Below are 19413 nucleotides of genomic sequence, written 5' to 3' on the forward strand. Positions count from 1 at the left end.
AACTGAGCCGCTCTTTTCTTTATCACAGAGTTCTGCTCTCACCTCCCTCCCTCTCTCCCCCTAGGCTTCTAGAATGTTCCTGCGCCTAAGCGTAGGGAGGCAGGCTGAACAGTGGCCATGAGGGTGCCTGCCCCTGACAGCTTAGGTCTCTCCCTGGCGCCCTCCCCTCCCCCTCGTGGTCTCCCCAGACCAGACCTGCTTCCCCTTCCCCTCAGTCACTGCTCTCGCCTTTTTCCTCACCCAAGTCCAAGACCTGGAATTAATTCATTAAAAGCCCCCTATTTCTCAGTCGATCTGAAGCTCGTGGCAAACGGAGATTAGTTCATTCTCTTTCCCACCCGCTCCCCTGTTTTGACAGCTACCCCAAGGAAACGGCTCCCTCCCTTTTCTGGTTTGTCTCTCTGGGAGCACTTCTGAATTGGTGCCCTTGGGGTATAAAGTACCGTATCTTTCAGCGGATCCCCAAGAGCCATGCCCCACTTCCCTAAGTGGTCCGGTGGCTTCGGGCCACCCGGGTGAAACGACTTTGCAGGCACTGGGGGCCGCTGCACTGGCAGTGAGGCCACTTAGGCCGAGGAGAGACTCCTCTCCGGCGCATGTCAGCATTTCAAGTTGAGCTTATTAGACGTGTGGCTGGAGGGGCTCACACATCACAGCGCGAGCTAATTGGCTGCAGCGCACTCTGCCTCCGGCCCATCTCCAGTCAGACGCCCGTCACCCCGCGGTCCTGGGCCAGCCGCTGGTTTGGCTTTTCTGTTTGGGTTTGGCTGGGGCAGGGTCTGGGTAGGGGGTTGGCTGGCTTGTGGTCCTTTCAAAGGTAACTTAATGAAACCCTTTAAATACTTCATTTTTTAATTTAAAGTCTTTTAATTAAAGCACTTTGCGCGGACCCCTCAGTCACAAGTTATTTCCCCACATCCTCCAGTACTTAATCTCAGAGCAGAATTGGAAATATCGATAGAAAGTGTAAATCATGCCTCTTGCTGAAAGCGTTGTATCAGGTTTCGGCTCAAAAGAGCACCATTACCTTTAGCTGTCACGGATCTGTACACTTGATCGATAAACTTCAAATATTATTAGAGGTGGAGGCTTCAGAGATTTGCTCTGTTCTTTGGAGAGAGACAGAGATAAATCTTTCTTAAAAATTGACTTGAATTTGCACTCTCAGTCTTCCTGGTGAAATGCATTTCTCTTAGCCATCCAGCAACTGCAAGGGGGACAGATTTATAGGCCATGTGCTTCTTGTACTGAAAGATTTAAATGGTAAATCCTTCACATATGACTTCACAAATCATGTAAAGTTAAAAGATTTTTACCGTTTCTGTTGCTGCTGTGCTTAAATTGTAAGGTACAGCTAGTAAATCATTTTAATGGAGGTGTCGTACTTGACTCAATAAAAAAAAAAGACAATGGTTTAGCTTCCACTCCAAAATGTTAATGTATTAATCAACGGGAGAATAATTGTTTTTTACTACATTATAAATCTCAGGTGCCATTAGGACTTCAGCACGGGCTGATGTCGCCGCATCCCTAAATTAAAATTGTTTACACAGCCATACATCCATCCCGCATCGCCATGGCTCATTCTGGGTTCATTTTGGAGTTGTTCCCCAGCCAAACATGTCGTTCCTCAGTCGAAGAAGACATCCTGAGGGAGTGATGCCTATAAAGGAAAATTAATTGCATCGCGAAGTGTTAAATAAATAAAATAAAAACCATCTGTGGCAATGGACAATTACTCCTTGCTGTCTTTTTTTTTGAAATAGGTTTTTAGGGTTTAGATTGAGGTTTACTCCTCATACATCCTAAAGGTAGCAAACCTGTCACTTGTCTTTAGTCTTATAATCCCTGTTTTATCTCTAGGCAGCGGTGGCTTTTGAGCGTCTCACTTTTCTTGTGACCTGCCTAGCAGGGAATCAGTCACTGGGCACCTCTGGAAAGAGACTCTAGCTGCCCCCCACCTGCCGCTCCTGTCCCTGCCCGAAGGTGCCATTCCCAGCGCCCCTAGATAGCCCCTCAGTAGACTCTGCAATGGATCCAGATAGAAAGAACACCAACACCAGGTCAGCACCGGGTGGACTCAGTCCTCTCCTCCCTGCTCCCTGCACTGTGTCACACGCATTAGTGTGCCTGTGCTGCTTATAATGAGATTGCCTTGTGGGGAGAACAGATCAATTCAGCCCTGGACAGGTCAGTCTGTTCCCTCCTGTGCAACTTGATCCATCTCGATTGTTCTCTCTGACTCCTCCATTAAAAGAGAAGGTGGCCTCTGACCCCGGAGGAAGTGTCTCTGGGGCGCCTGGTGTCTTGTAATGAGCGCTACATCCCTGTTCCTCTTCTGATTTCAACAGATTCCCGAGCAGGTGAAGAAGGCTCCATCCGCGCGGTGGACCACGCCGTGATCGGCGGTGTCGTGGCCGTGGTGGTGTTCGCCATGCTCTGCTTGCTCATCATTCTGGGCCGCTACTTTGCCAGACATAAAGGTAAGCAGGATGCTCTGCAAGGCCAGAGGGTCACGAACTCCACGGCCCTCGCATCTGGGGACTTGGCTCGGTGTCCTTGATAGGCAGTTTGGTATACGCGGTCACCTAGGCTTCTTGATCTGGAAACCAGAGAGGAACAAACAGCAGTCTTGGCAGCACTCTGGGCGCTGATGGGGAGCACGCCTTGATTTGGATTTTCTCTAAATATAAAGCTTTATAGACCTGTGATCCCACAGTCCACACTTGGGGGTAGAGCAAAAACTATCAAATGGCTCTCCAAACTGTGGTGTGAACCCCCAAGCAATAAACATGGACAGAGGGTGCCCAGACCTACTGCATTCTGGGAAAGGAGTAGACTCGCTGTGCTCCGGGGGCCCAAACTCGGGGTAAGCTGGTCACACAGACTGGAATCCTTCATTGGTTTGATGTGCCTTAAAAGCCACATAAATATGTATTTTTAAAATTATCAGTGCAATTGATTTAAATTGCCATTAATCATCACACTTATCTGTGCAGTCTGGATGGGCAATCATCTCTTCCAATGCGCCCCCCTCTGCCCCATGCTGCTCCAAAGCTCTTCTCCCCTCTTGGTAATTTATCCTTCCTTTCCTTTGCCGGCCCCCGTCTTTCCCAGTTGTTTTTCTCAAGCCCTGCACAGTGAGCTTGTGGGGCTGTCTGTAATATTAAGTCCAGGGCCTGCAGCGCCACTGTAGGGCGTCCCATGAGCACAGCAGCGGAGAGACCAGGTACTTGACCACCGCCTTTAGGATCTGGAGCGTGTCTGCAGTGCAAAGCGGCCTGGAGCCCTGCACACTGGCCGCCCCTACCCCCATGCCCAGCTGTGCCCCGGACCAGGGGCAGGCTGCTGAGGCCAGAGAGCAGGACAGACCTCAGTGTGGGCGGCACAGGGAAGGGGGAGACGGCTTCCCCAGCCTTTCATTCCAGTCGCTTTGAAAACTTGATACCATAGCCAGTGTTCCGAGTTTTTTTATGTAAGAACCCCCAAGAATACAGCATCCCTGGTGGGGAGAGGGTCCCTCGCTTACTGCAGCCGCGTAAGCTCCACCCCTGCATCTCACCCAGGTGCAGTCCGCGTGTTTCTCTATGCCGACTGTTGGGACTTGGGGCTCAAAGTGTTGCGGACGGTCATGTTCTGTGGATTGTCGTTATAAAGTGGCTGTGCCGATTAGCGAATCCATGAATCCGGGTCCGGGCTCGAGTCCTATCCTAAGGGGGAGATGCTCCTTCTAGAAGGCAGATTCCCCACCTCGATTCCGGCTGGTAGATCACCACCGTATTTCTCAATCTGGAACCCCACCGTGACACAGAAAGCAGGCGAAAATCGAGCCTACCTGTGCGAGCTCCTCGCTTCCGGATAGGCAGTCACGGCTGTCGGAGGCACTGGCTCAGACAAGCAGTGGGAGATGGCGGTAGAACGCGGTCAGGGCCCTAATTCATTTATTGGCTAATTGCTCTTCCTTGCTTCGGTCTTTAACCATGTGCGCGCACATCCCGGTCACTGGTCCTGGGCGTTTACTGTTGACATGTTAGTCAGCGGCTCTCCGGCTTTCTGCATTTTTAGCTCCCACTCACGCCTTCTTCTGCTGACATTCTCTGGTCATAATCACTGCTCTAATGTCTCATTTGCTGAATTATATCGCAGCGGTTCAGTCGGAGTGGTGCCTCTGGAACCCCCGGACTCCCATTTGACTCACCCACCTCGCTCTCTTCTTCCGATTGTTTTTTCCCCTCTGCTGCCTGCACACCACTTCGGCTGACGATGGCCATAAAGCAAGTTGCCATCTCTGTACCACTTTACACAGAGGCCATCAGACAGTCACGGTGCTTTACCCCTTCATCTTTCAGGTACATACTTCACTCATGAAGCCAAAGGAGCCGATGACGCAGCAGACGCTGACACAGCTATAATCAATGCAGAAGGAGGACAGAACAACTCCGAAGAAAAGAAAGAGTACTTCATCTAGATCAGCCTTTTTGTTTCCATGAGGTGTCCAACTGGCCCTATTTAGACGATAAAGAGACAGTGATATTGGAACTCGCGAGAAATTTCGTGTGTTTTTTTAATGAATGGGTGGAAAGGTGCGAGACTGGGAAGGCTTGGGATTTGCTGTGTTAAAAAAAAAAATGTTCTTTGAAAAGTACACTCTGCTGTTTGACACCTCTTTTTTTAATTGGTTGTTTTTGATTTTTTTTTTTAATTTTTCTTTTTTTTTCCTACCAAGTCAAACTTGGATGCTTGGATTTAGTTCGGATAGATTGCAGAAAATTCTGTGCCTTGTTTTCTGTGTGTTGCGTTTTTTTTTTTTTCTTTTCCTTCTTCTTCCTTGTGTGCATTTATTTTTCTCCCCTTCCCGCCCCCCCCCCCCAAAAAAAAAACTTTGAATTTCTTTTTTCCAAAATCTCCCATTTTGGAATTTGCCTGCTGGGATTCCTTCATCTTTATTCCCTTGGTTTTGTTTCTGTTTTTACTTTTTGTTGTTTCTTTTGGAAGTAACTGCTTTCTGTTCAAAATTCAGTTTCCTAAAAGGAGAACCAGCACAGTTTAGATCTCATAGTTCAGAATTTAGTGTATCCATAATGCATTCTTCTCTGTTGTCGTAAAGATTTGGGTGAACAAACAATGAGAACTCTTTGCTGCTGCCCATGTTTCAAATACTTAGAGCAGCGAAGACTAGAAACTTAGACTGTGATTCAGAAAATGTTCTGTTTGCTGTGGAACCACATTACTGTACAGGGTTACCTGCAAGTGCGGTGTGTCGCCGTGAGATTGAATTCTGTCTTTATTCTGTACCTTAGACGGCTCAGCATAGATCTCCCACGCTGTCCAGAGGGTTTGGGGCAGAAAGGGCTCCTCCTTTCTCCATGTCCTACGCAGACCTGACGGGTCTGTTCCTTTTATAGACGTGGACAAATCTGAGTTGCCATAGGCGGGGAAGTAGGGAGGAGGGAGATAGTTCTGCTCTGGTTATTTCTGTTCCCAATGATTCCATGCACCTTTCCCAATCGGCCTTACTTCTCACTAATTTGTAGGAAAAAGCAAGTCCGTGTGGTGTGCGAATGACTGACGGGACAGGGTTTTTGTGTTGCTTTTTTTTCTCCTTTGTGCTTAGTTAGGAAGGCAGTAGGATGTGGCCTGCATGTACTGTATATTACAGATATTTGTCATGCTGGGATTTCCAACTTGAATCCGTGTGAAACTTTCATTCCTTCAGATTTGGCTTGACAAAGGCAGGAGGCACAAAAGAAGGGCCGGCATTGTTCTCACACTGGTCTGCTGTCGATCTCAGTTCTCGAAAGGTCAGAGCAGAGGTGGAGAAACAGCATGTAGGGATATTCAGTCACTTAATCAAAACTCAAATGTGAGTGTTTTTATCTTTTTACCTTTCATACACTAGCCTTGGCCTCTTTCCTCAGCCTTAAGAACCATCTGCCAAAAATTGACTGACCCTCGCATGATAGCGGCCGTGGCAGGTAGCTACTTCAGTGAGTTACCCGGAACATGTCTTAGACAGGAGCCTTGGGAAAAGGGAAAGGAGTCAGTAACCATTGACTTTTTTTTTTTTTTTAAAGAAATGTGGGGATGTTCACTGAAACGTCTAGAAAATATAGAAGTAGTCCTGAAGGACGAAAACTGAACTCTTACCAGATGTGTTGGTAAGGCTCCAGACTCCAGAATTCAGTCCCTGTGGAAAGATGGCATCAAAAAAAAAAAAAAAAAAGAAAAGAAAAAAAAAGATAGATCTATATCTATATATATATAAATATATATTATATAACATTTTCAGTGAGTCGTTTTTGGATTTTGCAAGGTGCATTTTTACTATTGTTACCTTATGTGGAAAACTTAACGCTGATTTATTTAAGGGGGAAAAAGTGTCGATTCTTTTGTTATTGGAAAGCGTGTTTATTTTTCTTGTCTTTCTTTTTAACCTTTGATAGAACCATTGCAATACGGGGGCCTTTTGGGAACGGACTGGTCTGTAAAAGAAAATCCATACCGAGCAGCATTTTGGTTTCCCTGCTCCTATCCCTTGGCACTTCACCAAGACGAAAAGCCACAACCAACACCCCTTTTTCAATAAATTTTATAACGTGCAGCTCTATCCCGAGCCCTTAGCACCCACCTGACCATAGTGTGATCATATCAAAGGGTGAGAACCATTTCGCATGTTGTTGAAAGGTTTGTGTTTTTGTTTTTGTTTTTTTTTCCACTGTTCTTTTTTAGGATATAAAAGCAAAAGCCTACCCTTCCTCACTCGATTGGCATCTCATTTCTGGGACCTCCCTCCTCTCTGTTTTGAAAAGTGTACAGTAGTGCAGTGTTCCTGATGTAACTTTATGGCTTACAATGTTGACATGTCTCAGGTTCATGTGTTTCGATTGGTGTTTTCTGTCTCAGGTAGATTGCAAAGTGTAGGCCCCACACATTGGAAAAAAAAAATAATAATAAACAAAGCAAAAACAGGAAATTATGGGTTTTAGTTGTATATTGGTTTATGTATTTTTTCTTAAGTATACAGTGCACTGTTTGAAAATGTATTGTTGAGTATTACTTTGTACAGGATGATCACTTTTTTTAGAGTGAAGAAAGAACAAACTTGTTTTTTGTGTTTTTTAAAGGAATATAAAATAATGAAGGATGTATAATTGATGCCAAATAAGCTTGTTCTTTAGTCACACCGACGTCTTACTTTTCCCTTTAGGCCAGTTCTGTTTTTAAGGTGTACATGAACAATGTTACGGTGTAAGAAACTCCATATCCATATGTTCTCATTCGCATTTTGTATTGGTTCATGTATACCATTTTTACAAAAAAAAAGAAAAAAAAAAGAAGTACTATAAAATATCTGTCTTCTTAATAAAAAAAATTAATGTTACAAAGTGATCCTTAATCTCATTATGGACTTCTTATGGATGCTTGGGCCTGAGAGAAGAGGTGGGCAGGGGCCAGCTTCCTCCTCAGGACCCCTCGTGGGGGGGGGGGGTTGGGTCTCGCCGGGGCGGTAGGTGGATGTTAAGAAAGGCGGCACCGGCTGGCTTGCTTTCAGTCACTCTCTCCTCTGCTCATCCTGCCTGTCCTTGTTCTCTTCTACCCTCTCAGACAGGTGGGCCAGGTGCTCAGGCTGCGTGTGGGCCCGACCTGGGCCCCTGCCAGGTCGACTCAGCAATTTATGCAGGTGCGCGGCCGCCATGATGGACCGTCCGGGAGGGCCCTTCCTATGGACGCCTCTCCTGCCCTGAACCCCCCTTTCACCTGCCACCCCCACCAACTTCCCTGTGTTGGCTGCTCCACCTGTCTCTTCCTTTGGGATTGTTGTCTTAATTCACTCCACCTTCTTCATTTCAAGCTCTCTTTCCTTCACACACAAGAAGACATACTCTGCGGAGGACTGGTCCGGCCGCGCGAGATTGTTCTCACCTGACTGTTCAGGCTGCTGAGACTTTAGGGCCGGGAGGGGTGAGCAGCAGGAGCGTGGGTGTCTCCCTCCTTCCCTTGCAGGCCTAAGCCAGTGGCGACTCCACTTAAGAGTGACCGATCTTACAAATGCACGGCTAACAGCTGAGCGGCTCCAAATGTCCTTTCCCCTCCAGCCTCACAGCTCTGGTTGAGTTCTCCTTTTCTCTCTCGGGCAGGTTATGGGGGAAGCCCAGCAGTGGAAGAAAAGGTAAGCGCCAGAAAAGCCAAAGGCCGCGTCTCTCATTTCAGCCTCCTCCAGCCCAGCCTGGCCTCTCTCGCCTGTCTCTGTAAAATTCCGTGGCTCAGAAGTGCAGTTCCTCAGCACCTGCTCTGTGTCCAGCATTGTGAGAAAACACCGAGAAGTGTAAGGTAGCTTCCAGAGGCTAACCAGGACATCAGTTATGCCCACGGGAAAGCACAAAATGCTCCCCAGCTCTGGAGGCCACACCAAATGTAGTTAAACTGCTTGGAGCATGATACAGAATTTTTTGGAGAAGGGCTGTCTGGGGGCCAAAGTTAAGACAGCATCCACGGCAACCAGACCCTGGCTGCACCTTAAAGAATGACTAGTGTCGAGAAGTAATTGCATGGATGGAGGTGACACAAGACAGTGAGCCCAGCTGGCTGGCATGTATGAGAAGGATAAAATTACACAAGGCATGGAGGGTGGGGTGAGTCTGTGACAGTTCCCAACCCAGGGGTGTCAAAATTTCCAGGCCCTCGCACTGCTGCCAGAGGGAGGGAGCAGTGGGGAGCACTCCCTCACCGTAGCTCTAGAAAATGACGATGTAGGTGATAGCGCTAAGAGGTGAAGAAGATCTCCCTCTCGAGACCGCCTGGGTTCAAATCCCCTCTGGGCTACTTCTTAGCTGTAAAACCCCAGGCAAGTCACCTACCTACCCTACTTGGCCTTGTTCTCCTGCCATGTAAGAGCAACCAGTGGGCGTAAAGATTGCTAGCAAATGAGGTAGCAGACACCAAGTAAGTGCTTGTACGTACAGTCAGTCATAATACATGGGCGAGGCAACTTGTATCCCAAAGGTGGCAGGTCACCCATGGCTGCCAGCAGGGGTCACTGCTCAGGGGTAGCCTAGCATGCTCCCGTGCACAGGGACCTGGCTCGACCTTGTGAAGCCGCCGAGGAGGTTCAGTGACCCTTTTCTCCTCCCTGTTACCCCCGGCCCTTGCACAGAGTACGCTTAATGTCACCAACTCTGTCCCCTTGTCTATACAGTAAGATTCCAGATTCCGCTGAAACCACAGAGAAGGGGCCAGAGACATTCCCTGAACTCAGCAGACGTGAGGTGGCATCTCGCCCACGTCTGTGCTGGGCTATGCAAATGTAAAGGCGCCGGAAGCATCTGCATAGCAGGAACTTGATAAGTTGCCTGGGCCTTCATTTGGTCTGGGAGTGAAAATGGGCCTCGTGTCCTCTAGAGAGTTTTCACAAATGTTTTGGCCTGCTCGCATTCTCCAAATACATCAACTGGAACCCCGAGGTGATATGCGGGTGTTAATTGGTGCAATCTTTCACTGTCCTCTGTCTACTTGAAATGTAATTCTTGTACTGCTGTGGACTTACTCCATGGAGAAATGTCCCTTTGACGCTTTCATCCAGAACCTGAAAGCAGCCACACAGGTGGAGAGACACTGCACTACAAAACTATACCTAAGACTAATACACCCTCTTGCCAGCTGAGTCATGAGGAACTCTCTCTCACATTCCTTCAAAGTGCATATCCCCAGGCATACGTGTAGTTTGGAAATACTTCCAAAATGAAGCGGTTGATGTCCTGACCCAGGGCAGAGGGGAAGGTGAGCGCTGCCGATACCTTCACGGCAGTGGCAGCCTCCAAGTAGGCATTCAGCAGGTGGGCTTGATGAGGGGGACTAGTTCAGCACCTGGCTGCCTGAGATTTTTATTCTCATTCTCAACTGGTCACCGTTTCTATTGTTGATCTAAGTCCATCCTGAGCCTTGAAACGCGGCGCCAGTCCTGACTTTAGTGCTGTCAGTCCCATCGTGCTTAAGGACCTGCAGGGAGAATCTTCTCCCTTACAGAGTGAAGGGTGTTTTGATCGTGGCTCTGCAGAGCCTCGCCATTGCTAGCAGTTAGAGTGAGGGGCCTTCAAAATGAGGTGTAGGGCATGTTAGAAAAATTCAAACCATATTCTCTGACATATTCCTCGTGGCATAGGCCTCCGAGAAGAGCCACGATTTCAACCCTTCCACTTTCCCCGCTCACATACCATCCCATGTGATTCAAAAGAAGGGGTGGGCATCTGGATAATGTGAGCACCCCAAAACAGATACTCGAAAGCAAAACTTATGCTTTCAAGTCTGCTATCCTCAGCCTCCAGCATCTTCTATAAACAGGAAATGATATTTGCTTGGCTTTTTATATTTTTGTTTTTCTCTCCAAAGTGAACATAAGAGGTCTACTGCCCCTGGTGGTCAGTCCCCAGAAGTGCAACTCTTGCACTTTCTAAGTATGGAATTCCAAACTGAGTCCGGGCTTTCTCTCTTGCATACACCTACTCTCAGCTCCGATTTCACTCCCCCCTCCTCCTCCTTTGAGGCGTTATGCAGTGGGCGGTGATTCCAGGGAAAGTGAAGACTGCTACTGAGGGTCAAATCAACACCTGGTCTGGGGCCAGAACCTCTCCAGCTGCCCTCCAAATGTGCTCTAGCTCCCGGTCATATTTCAGACATGATCGCCTTAAATCTTCCTTAAGTGCTATCTTCTCAGGTTAATTAATCACCAGACTTAAACTTGCTGTTACCAGCAGGAAGTCCATCCTGAAGTCAGCAATGTTACAATTGCATCTTCTAATACTGTTTATCCTGCATTAGTGTTTACTTAGGGGGAAAATTGATCTGTAATTGATATTTCAGTCTTCCAGAGCTGGTGTTGGAAGAGCCTAATGCAAAAGCCTTTAATAGCAAGCAAATATTTAAATCCCTTAATGGTTGCTGAATATTGAAATGTGTGACTTTATTACTCTTTTTGGTTTGTTTTCTCTGTAGTTGTATATTTCATCGTTTAAACTCGCAACGGATGCTGGCATGCTCAGTCTAGCTAATCCACAAAAGCCGTTTGCCCAGACACAGCAGACCTGATTAAAAAGTATTGCTATGGAAGGAAGTCTCTGCACTAATCAGTCTCTGTTAGCTAGTGACAAAATTACTATCCATCTCTCTCTCTCTCTTTCTCTTTCTCTCCCTCTCTCTAGGCCTGTTTTCTCTAACCTCCTCTCCCAGAATAAAGTGATGGGGGCAGCTATAGTGTTGCAATTAGGAGCATGAATCTTATATCGTTTGGACAAGGAAGGGGAAATGCCATTACTGTCAACAGAAATGTCCTACTTGGGTGTTTTGCTCCTACTTCCCTGCCAAAGCCCATCGCTGCTGCTGAAAGTGTCTTAACATTCACAGCTGTTTTTGATGGCTTGATTCTTAACACAGCCAGAAATATAGCCGGGAGATGCTTAAGACAGTTTATGGAAAATAATAGATTTCCTTCCAGAGGCGCCAATGCATCGAGAAGGGCCTTGAGTCTCCTTAGACCCAGTCAAGATCTCCAGTTTTCTCCCTTTCTGGCTACAGTTACAAACACTATTGCTTAAAAAAAAAAAAAAAGGCCCTTTTGAATCCTCTGTTTTCCCGGTTGGTTTCTATCAGCACCCACAAGTCTCTGGCACCCCTTCTCACCACTCACCTCCAGCAGCCGTGAGACCTCACAAGAAGCAGTGCCTGCAGAAGCGGAAAGAAAAAGACACGGCAGAGTGGAGAAGAACAACTCCAGGAAAACCAGCGGAGAGAGCTCAGACTAGGTGCCAGCCTGGGGCTCCAGAGACAGAGGTGGCTGTGTGAAGGCCACCGCTCCAGTCCTTGCACAAGGTTGGGGCCCTTCCCTGTGGCCCTCAGGAATGCCAAGAAGTGTAGTTCTCTCTGCTAGCTTCGCTCTCCAGCCCTGTCACCGAGCCACCTCTGACCCAGCCCTTAGTTAGGGGCCGCTGGGAACTAAACTCCCTTTGGCGGGTCAAGAGGGAAGAGCTTCCAGGTCACAGGTGTTTGGAAGTCTGCAAGGACAAAGCCGCATGCGGTGCTTCAGCCCTAGGTTGCAGCTTTCAGACTCTTTCTGCCAATGCATGTCAAAAGCCATGTGTTCCTTCACCCCAGAGTGCCTCCCCATCCATGCCTTCCTGCCGGAGAGGTAGGTAGAGGGCGCAGGACGACGGCAAGCTGCTGCCAGCCCGCTCTCTCCCTTCCACTCTAGTGCAGCCGCAAATACCCCCAGCCGAGTTACTGCCACTCCCCCACTGTGTTCATTCTCAGCTTCTCCTAAATGGAAACCATTAATCATACTAAATTGTGCAATGATTCCCTGATAGGGAGAATGCTGATGGCAAAAATCATTCTCCTTTGTTGTGCCAGGCAGGCAAAAGGCAGAAGTATTAGCTCATTGCCCTGCCTGGCTCCTTGCAAATGCTGACCATGTGTTTACCCATGCAGCTGCTTCTATGCACACAGCTTATTTTAGCACCGGTCTAAGGCATTCCAACTGTTGACAAAAACGAAGTGCCCAGGCACCCCTTTCTTATTCCAAGGACTGCCAGGAAGACCGGTAGCCTGGGGTGCTCCCTGAAGTCTCCCCAGCTCAGCAATGCCCTGGGTCTCCTGTGGAACGTCCACGGTGGTCTCAGATGGGGTGAACTGGTGGGGTAGACTGTGCCCCCACACACACTTCTGCCAGCTGGGTTGCAGAAGAAGCCAGGTGTGAGTACCAAGGAGGGTTTTTGCCTTTCAGAATTTGATGTCTGCTTCGCTTTCGACAAGCCTCTTTGTAAGCCACCCCTTCTGAATTAGAATCATTTTCCAAAAGCTCTTAAGCTATGATTAATGCCAGGGCTGTTTTTAACAATCATCCTGCCAGTCTTAAGCTGTAGTCATTTTCAATAATTTGGAGTGCTCAAAGGCAAGCCAGGAGTTTGTTGACAAGAAAACCCATAAGAGCGCAGCCAGGCAGCCACAAAAGATGGAAAAGCAAAGGGACCATTTGGGCTTAGCTGGCTTTCTGCTCCCAGAGTTTCACCACTAAAAGTTTGATTGAACGCTCACAATGCATTAAGGATCCCAACTGTGAGCACCGCTCAGCTAGAGGGCTGCCAGCCTGGCTTTTGTGTGAACAAACGCGCAGCGTGTTCGGAGAGCTTCTGGTTTATTTATGGACATGTGTGGTTCATTCATGCCATCCCCAAACCAGAGAGTCCTCATTTGTCTTCTCTTTGCCAACATCAAAGGCTGAGAAAGAGGCGCGGGGCGTTGCTTGGGGGCTGTTTACTTCCCGTGATTGCGAGCAGGTCCCCAGCCAGGACTCGGGACTCCAGCACCACCGCTGGCCCCAGCCATCCCCTGCCATGTGGACCAGAGTCGTTCTCTTTCTAATCTTGGCGATTTCATGCTAGAGAATCCATCTGTTTGAGAAGCCCACACCGAAGCTATGGCTAGAAATGTCCATGATCACAGATTTTCTTAGACTCCGCTTCAGATGGTACTTATTTCTAGCATGTCACTCCTCCGTAGGGAAGGGTCAACTGTGGGTGACAGTTTAACCCAGTGAATTGGGTGTGATTGATGGCGATCAGGGTCTCATGCCAAGCCCTCCACCTCACCGGCCAGCAGCTAGGGTCAGTAGCTAGCCAGGGAGGAGGCCAACTTTGGGAGACTGCTTAGAGCTTTCATTAGGTAACTTCCAACATTCTTCCTTCCACCTTGAATCACAACAGGGACCCCCCCCCCTTGTCCTGCATTCCCTGTCCTCAGAAATATGTGTGGTGTCCCCTCTAGGTCCCTGATAATTTCAAACTCCTTTCTCCTGAAGCAGAATGAGTGGATTTCCACTGTTGGCCCAGGGTCATGTTTCTTAGCGAGAGCACCCTTCCCCCCCCCCCCAAATTACGTTCTACCAGTGATGCTTCCAAGCCAACTCTTACCCAGCCACTTAAAGGTTTTCCTGGCAGCTTTTCAGGGCCTGTCTGGGGCATTATGTCTCTAGCAGGGCCTTGCCTTAGGAGTTTAGGCTCGGGGCAATGAAGTTTCCTGTAAACCTGCTTCTTCCCCGCGTTCCTTTCTCAGTGATCAGCAACATCAGCCCTGTGGACTAGAATCCTGGAGTCTTGTTTCATCCCTCCATCTCTTGTATCTCTCACTTCAGCTGTCCCCCAAGTCCTGCCCATTGTCCCCTAAATGCTTCTCAATTTGATCCAACCTGTCACCTCTGTGTCACTCCCTTCATCTAAGCCTTTGACCGTCAGGCTCAGGAATGTAACAGCCTCTGCTGGTTACTGTACATCTCTCTCTCTAAACCCATCTTCAGCTCTAAACTGAAGCACACCAGGTCCCCCTGCTGCTTGGAAACCATTCGTGGTTGACCTATAACTGTAGAATAAATAAATCCTCGCAATCTGCCATCAACTTAGCCTGCCCATTCAGTCTCTCCCAGCCCCCTGCACTCAGACCCCCACCCTCAATACATTCCGTTGCCGGCTCACACCTCTGTGCCTTTGGACATGTGGAGAGCACCTGTGGAGAGCACCTGCGGTTACTCTCTGCACCTGCCCAGCCTCCCACGCTGTGCTGGGTTGGTGTCCGTATCACCCATCTGAACTGTGCGTTTTCCTTCCTTCCTTCCTCAGTGCTCAGTGAATTCCTTGAGAGTAGAGATGATTGGCTCCATCTCTTTCTTGGAAACGGAGCAGTCTCTGGTCCCGTGCTCACTGATTATTGACTACGGGAGATTTGGTTCCATCTGTGCATGGATTTTGGCCTTTCATCTGTCTGTCTCTTTCCCGGAAATACCCTGGACACGCCTGCTCTCTTCCTGCTTTCTAGCCAGCAATGCTGTAGTTCCTAGAACTCCTTCTGTCTGCTCTGCTGGCTTTCTCAGTTTTAGATTTGGTTTCCGGCTGTCCTGGCCAACATCCTCCTCCCCCCCCCCCCCCCCCCTCTTCCCTTCTTCTCTGGGTGGTTTGATCCATTAAGGTCAAGATGTACAGGGCCTATGTCCTAGAAACACTTCACGGTCCTGTGACCATACTTGAGAACTGGAAAGGAAAAATGATGGACTCCAAAATACAGAGAAACAAACCTGTAAGATCAAAATGATGACATGTTTAATTCTGTATCTGCAAACCCTTAACAAGTCGCCCTGCAAGCTGCAGCCAAACTGAGGAATTACATATACATTACACCCAAAATAATAAATAAATAAAATAAATTGTATCCATGCGGATTTGAATGTATTTGATGCAGTGCTGCGTAGAGCTTCCAAAAACACAGTCCTGAAAAGGTTTTTGAACCTCTTCTTTTCTTCTCTTCTTCTCCTCTCCTCTTCCCCTGCTCTCTCCCCTGCCTTCCCCTCCCCTCCTCTGCTGAATCTGTACCCCAAACCTGGGTGTACAGACCAGGTTCTGGATGGGGCCAGCCCAGGGAAAGACCCCAGGTACCCAATGGGCAGAGTGTGATTGATCTGTGAGCCATCAAGCCCTCCTGCAAAGCTGACACTTTGCAAGAATTTAACAAATACACCCACAGAGCAGTTCAGCTTTCTATGCTGCGCTCCGGGAAATAGGCACAGAACACTGTAAACTTTCCCCAGTGACTGCTTCTCCGGGTTTCAGCAATGCAGTCTGTAGAGATAACTGCCTGGCATGTTCAGCTTCCAATCTGTACAGCAAATTGTCAGCGTGGACACCCTGGGCTTTGGAGGGCAGGTGACTTTTCTGCCCCTCTGTTGTCTTCTGGCTTTTGGGTTTTGTTTTGGTTGCATGGGAGGAGGTGGGCGGGTGGTGATGAGCTGAGACTCCAGGAGCCGGTATTCAGAAGTACTGCTCCCAGCTGTGCCTCTGATTCTGCTTGTGACCTTGGGCAAATCGCTTCCTCCCTGGGTCCTGCTCTCCAGCTATAAAGAGCCTCAATCCCAAATTGTTTCCAGTTATTTGTTTGTGAAGTACTTTGACATCTCAGATCCTGAACACAGTAAAGAGCAAAAATATTGCCGTTGTGATAGTGCATTTAAAACCCGAATAAAATGCATTGCCAGCTCTGGCGCTGAAAATTAAAAAGCTGTAATAGTTGATGACTAATTCTACTGTTGCTTTCTGGTATCTTTTCCATGCTGAGATCATCCAGTTTTTGCCCTTTTTTTCTTTCAAAATAAATAAAGGCTCCTTTGCGAAGAATGGATTTCATTTAGTAAATAATTTTGACTTGTGTAATTACTTCTGTGACTTTTTTTAACAACTGGGCTTAGCTGAAAAAAAAAAAGCTTCACCCCATCGCAGGCGCCCTTCGCCAGTGCTCCGTAAAGTAATTGTGCAATTAGGAAGAAGTGGCTGGAGCCTTGTGTTTCTCTATATTTTAAGTTGGGAGCCTGACTTTGACTCCCAGCTTGCTGGAGTGGGTGAGCCAGCCCGTTATTAAAAAAACAATTATGCTGTTAAAAAATCAGGAGCTCCACAAGTGAAGAGCATCGATTGGCGAGAGCTGGTCAGTTATCACCAGAAGGTCCTGACAACACACTAATAGGTTTTTCTGAAGATCCAATCAAATTTTCTAGGCAGAGGCTTGAGGTGTTCCACATGGGATAATGCTTGTCCTGGCCGGTATTGATTTCAGAGTGGCTCTCTCCCTCTCTCTGCCTCGCACTCTGCTGCCGCTGCTACCTTTTCCCCCTTCATTTTTTTTGTAATAAAGACTTGTGCTTTGTGTTCCATGTTAACAGTTTGATGGGGGGAGCCCCCCCCCACCCAAAGCCCCTGAAGGTGCCTCTCCGCACTCTCCTGTTACTCTATCCTTAAAGTCAGAGACAGCATTATTCGCTCCCCTCGGCTTCTCCCTGACCTTGTGGATTTTATTCTCAAAGCTCTTCCAGCCCTGCCAGCAGCCCCTCGGAGGAGAGGTCCAGCTAGAAAGACTGCGAAGGAGGGGTGAAGGGATTTAAAGGTACAGAGTTTTCCAGCAGCCCCCAGAGAAGTGAATCCCTCCCGCAAGCAGAGGCTGCGGATCTATGCCTATGCGTGTCACTGTGTGTGCTCTGGTGTTTGTGTGTGTGTGTGTGTGTGTGTGTGCGTGCGCATGCGTGTGGTGGGAGGCAAGGCTACCAGATACAGCTGTCCAGACTGCTCATGGGACTAGTGTCCCATCAAGGGGTGCCTGTGAGCAGCGATCCAGTCTACCCTCTGCTGGATAAATTTGGTGCCAATCACGACTTTCTTACCATGCACACAAAGATAACGCATGGCTCATCAGTGAGAGACTGGAAAGACTTCTCCAGTGGCCTGGGAACCCACACTTCTTGGTCCAATCTGCTGGGCTACTGACGGTGCCCCACACACACCCCGGAAGGCAGTGCAAGGATATAACAAAACACATCCTCCATCACTCCATCACACTTGGGGCCCCCGAAGCCTTGCTGGGTCATCTGCTACACATGCCTATTCCCCACCTCTTCTGCAGGTTCACCCTGTTCAAGACCCCTGTGGGGCCTGGCAAGGGTGTGCACCACAAGGTTTTGTTTGCACCATCTCTCCTGTTCCACCTGCCGAAACTTGGAAGAACATGGGCTTCGTGTTGAGCGGACCCAAGTTCAAACCCCAGCTTCACTTAATAAAATGAACTTTGGGCAAGTCTCTGAGTGTCTCTTCCTCTCTAAAACACCCACCTCACCCCAAGTTGTGGCCAACACAATGGTAAAAATGCTGAGCAGCTCATGGATATCAGTCACACATGCTGGATGTGAGGCACCAGGAGCCGTCTTGTCCCCAGGGCTTCCTGGACCTGTCTGTAGCCCCTGCACAGACCCAGGACCATGCGCACTGTTTGTATCCTGACACATTCCCCTCTCATCTCTCAGGTGTGTGGCTGCCTCTGCCCCCCGCTGTCCCTGCCTTCCCTGGCAGGGTGGAACCCCACACTGGGTCCCCACAGCCCATGGTACATTAAGCACAAGGGGGCTTCTCTGAAACACCTTGACTTGCAGGGTCTTCGTTGTTACACAATGTTTGGTCTTAGCCCTTCCCACGCAGGAAGCAACTTAAATGGAACCTGGAACTTGGCTTTAGCTCATCCATCACAGGGTATGGGATGTCAGATCTGCAGAGCACCTCAGCTCACCCAGTCCCCATCCCTCACCCTGCATGACCCAACACAAGCAGCCTCAAAGCCAACACCCAAGCACCAATCCAGCCAGGACACTGGAGTCCAGGAACAGACATGGGGGGCCTCGGCTCTCACCACCAGGCGGTGGGGGCTCTGGGGCTGCAACCTCATACCTGGTGGTCATTGAAAATGCAGGTTCAGGCCTCCCTGCAGCTATTGGGAACTCTGGGGGGTGGAGCCTAGCCACTTGCACTGCAGGGAGGCATGTAGATGATTTAATGCCTGCAGCAGGGTGAGGCCCACAGGTATTAGAGGGAAAGGGTACTGCAGTCAAATTCTGGCTTTACTTCCAGCTTCCATGACGCCCTCCGTGCAGCAGGAAACACCTGCTCACCTGACCTTGGTTTCTACGCACACAAGCAGGACGGGATTCTCCGGACACATAGTAGGTACTTAAGGAAGGTTTGCTGAATTTGAATTGCCACTTGTCAGGGTGAGTGGCTGAATGGCTGATTGCAAGGCTGATTGGAGGACATGCAACTTTCATCACCTTCATCAGAAAACACAAATCTATTAAGTGCCTAAATGCACGCTACTCTATTCTCCACATAGTGAGAGAGAAAAGGCATTCTATCAGTCCAGGAACTCAAGTCAAGGGAAAAGACCAAAGGTTTGGAAATTGGGGAGATCACATCCCAAGCCCAGCTCCACCACAGGGTGCTGGTTTTATTCACTTGATTTTATTCAATTTGCACTGACACACACCTGTACCCCAGGAATATATATCCTTGTGCTATATATTGCTATACCAAGCAATAAAATAACAGCTAACAGTTTTGACCACTTACTGCAGGCCAGGTACTATTCTAAGTATATTAGTGTGGCCACACGGGCTAGGTACCACCTCTACCCGCTAGGTGCCATCTCTATGGGCTAGATATTATACCCATTCTGCAGAAGGAACACCTGGACACAGGAATTGCTCTCGCTCAGGATCAATAGCAGGGAGGGACTTTGTCCGTAAGTGATGTTGGAGTACTCACTTACCCACTAAACTCCATTTTGAAAGATATGAGCTGTTCGGGAAACATGGTGAAGCAGCTCTGGTCAGACCCAAAGGGGAAGAGCTGGAGCCAGCCCCTGACATAGCCCTGTGAGGACCCTGAGTGCATCGCCCCATTTCCTCAACCCTCACCAGGCAGTGACAGAACCTCACTGTCCGGGCCACGAGCCATGTGGGGTCTCTTTTCCCGGCCCAGTGCCCCTTGCTGGGCGGACCCCACCCCGCGC

The 19413-nt window shown here is 48.7% G+C and overlaps 1 protein-coding gene across 17 annotated transcripts in view; it reads left to right on the plus strand.

Moving 5' to 3' along the window:
* CADM1 (cell adhesion molecule 1) overlaps window positions 1-16197 on the plus strand; it is a 323968-nt gene extending 307771 nt beyond the window's left edge. For 6 of the 17 annotated variants that reach the window (XM_004689241.2, XM_004689236.2, XM_004689237.2 and 3 more), the window contains 2 exons: window positions 2352-2483; window positions 4350-7316. In XM_004689241.2, coding sequence (XP_004689298.1) covers window positions 2352-2483; window positions 4350-4468 — 251 coding nt within the window. In that variant the 3' untranslated portion in view covers window positions 4469-7316. The other 11 variants (XM_012729564.1, XM_012729566.1, XM_012729568.1 and 8 more) reach the window with 6 other exon arrangements.
* The last annotated feature ends 3216 nt before the right edge of the window (window positions 16198-19413 follow it).

The sequence above is a fragment of the Condylura cristata genome, unplaced genomic scaffold, assembly GCF_000260355.1.
Source record: "Condylura cristata isolate star-nosed mole 26May11 unplaced genomic scaffold, ConCri1.0 scaffold00025, whole genome shotgun sequence".
Taxonomy (NCBI): domain Eukaryota; kingdom Metazoa; phylum Chordata; class Mammalia; order Eulipotyphla; family Talpidae; genus Condylura; species Condylura cristata.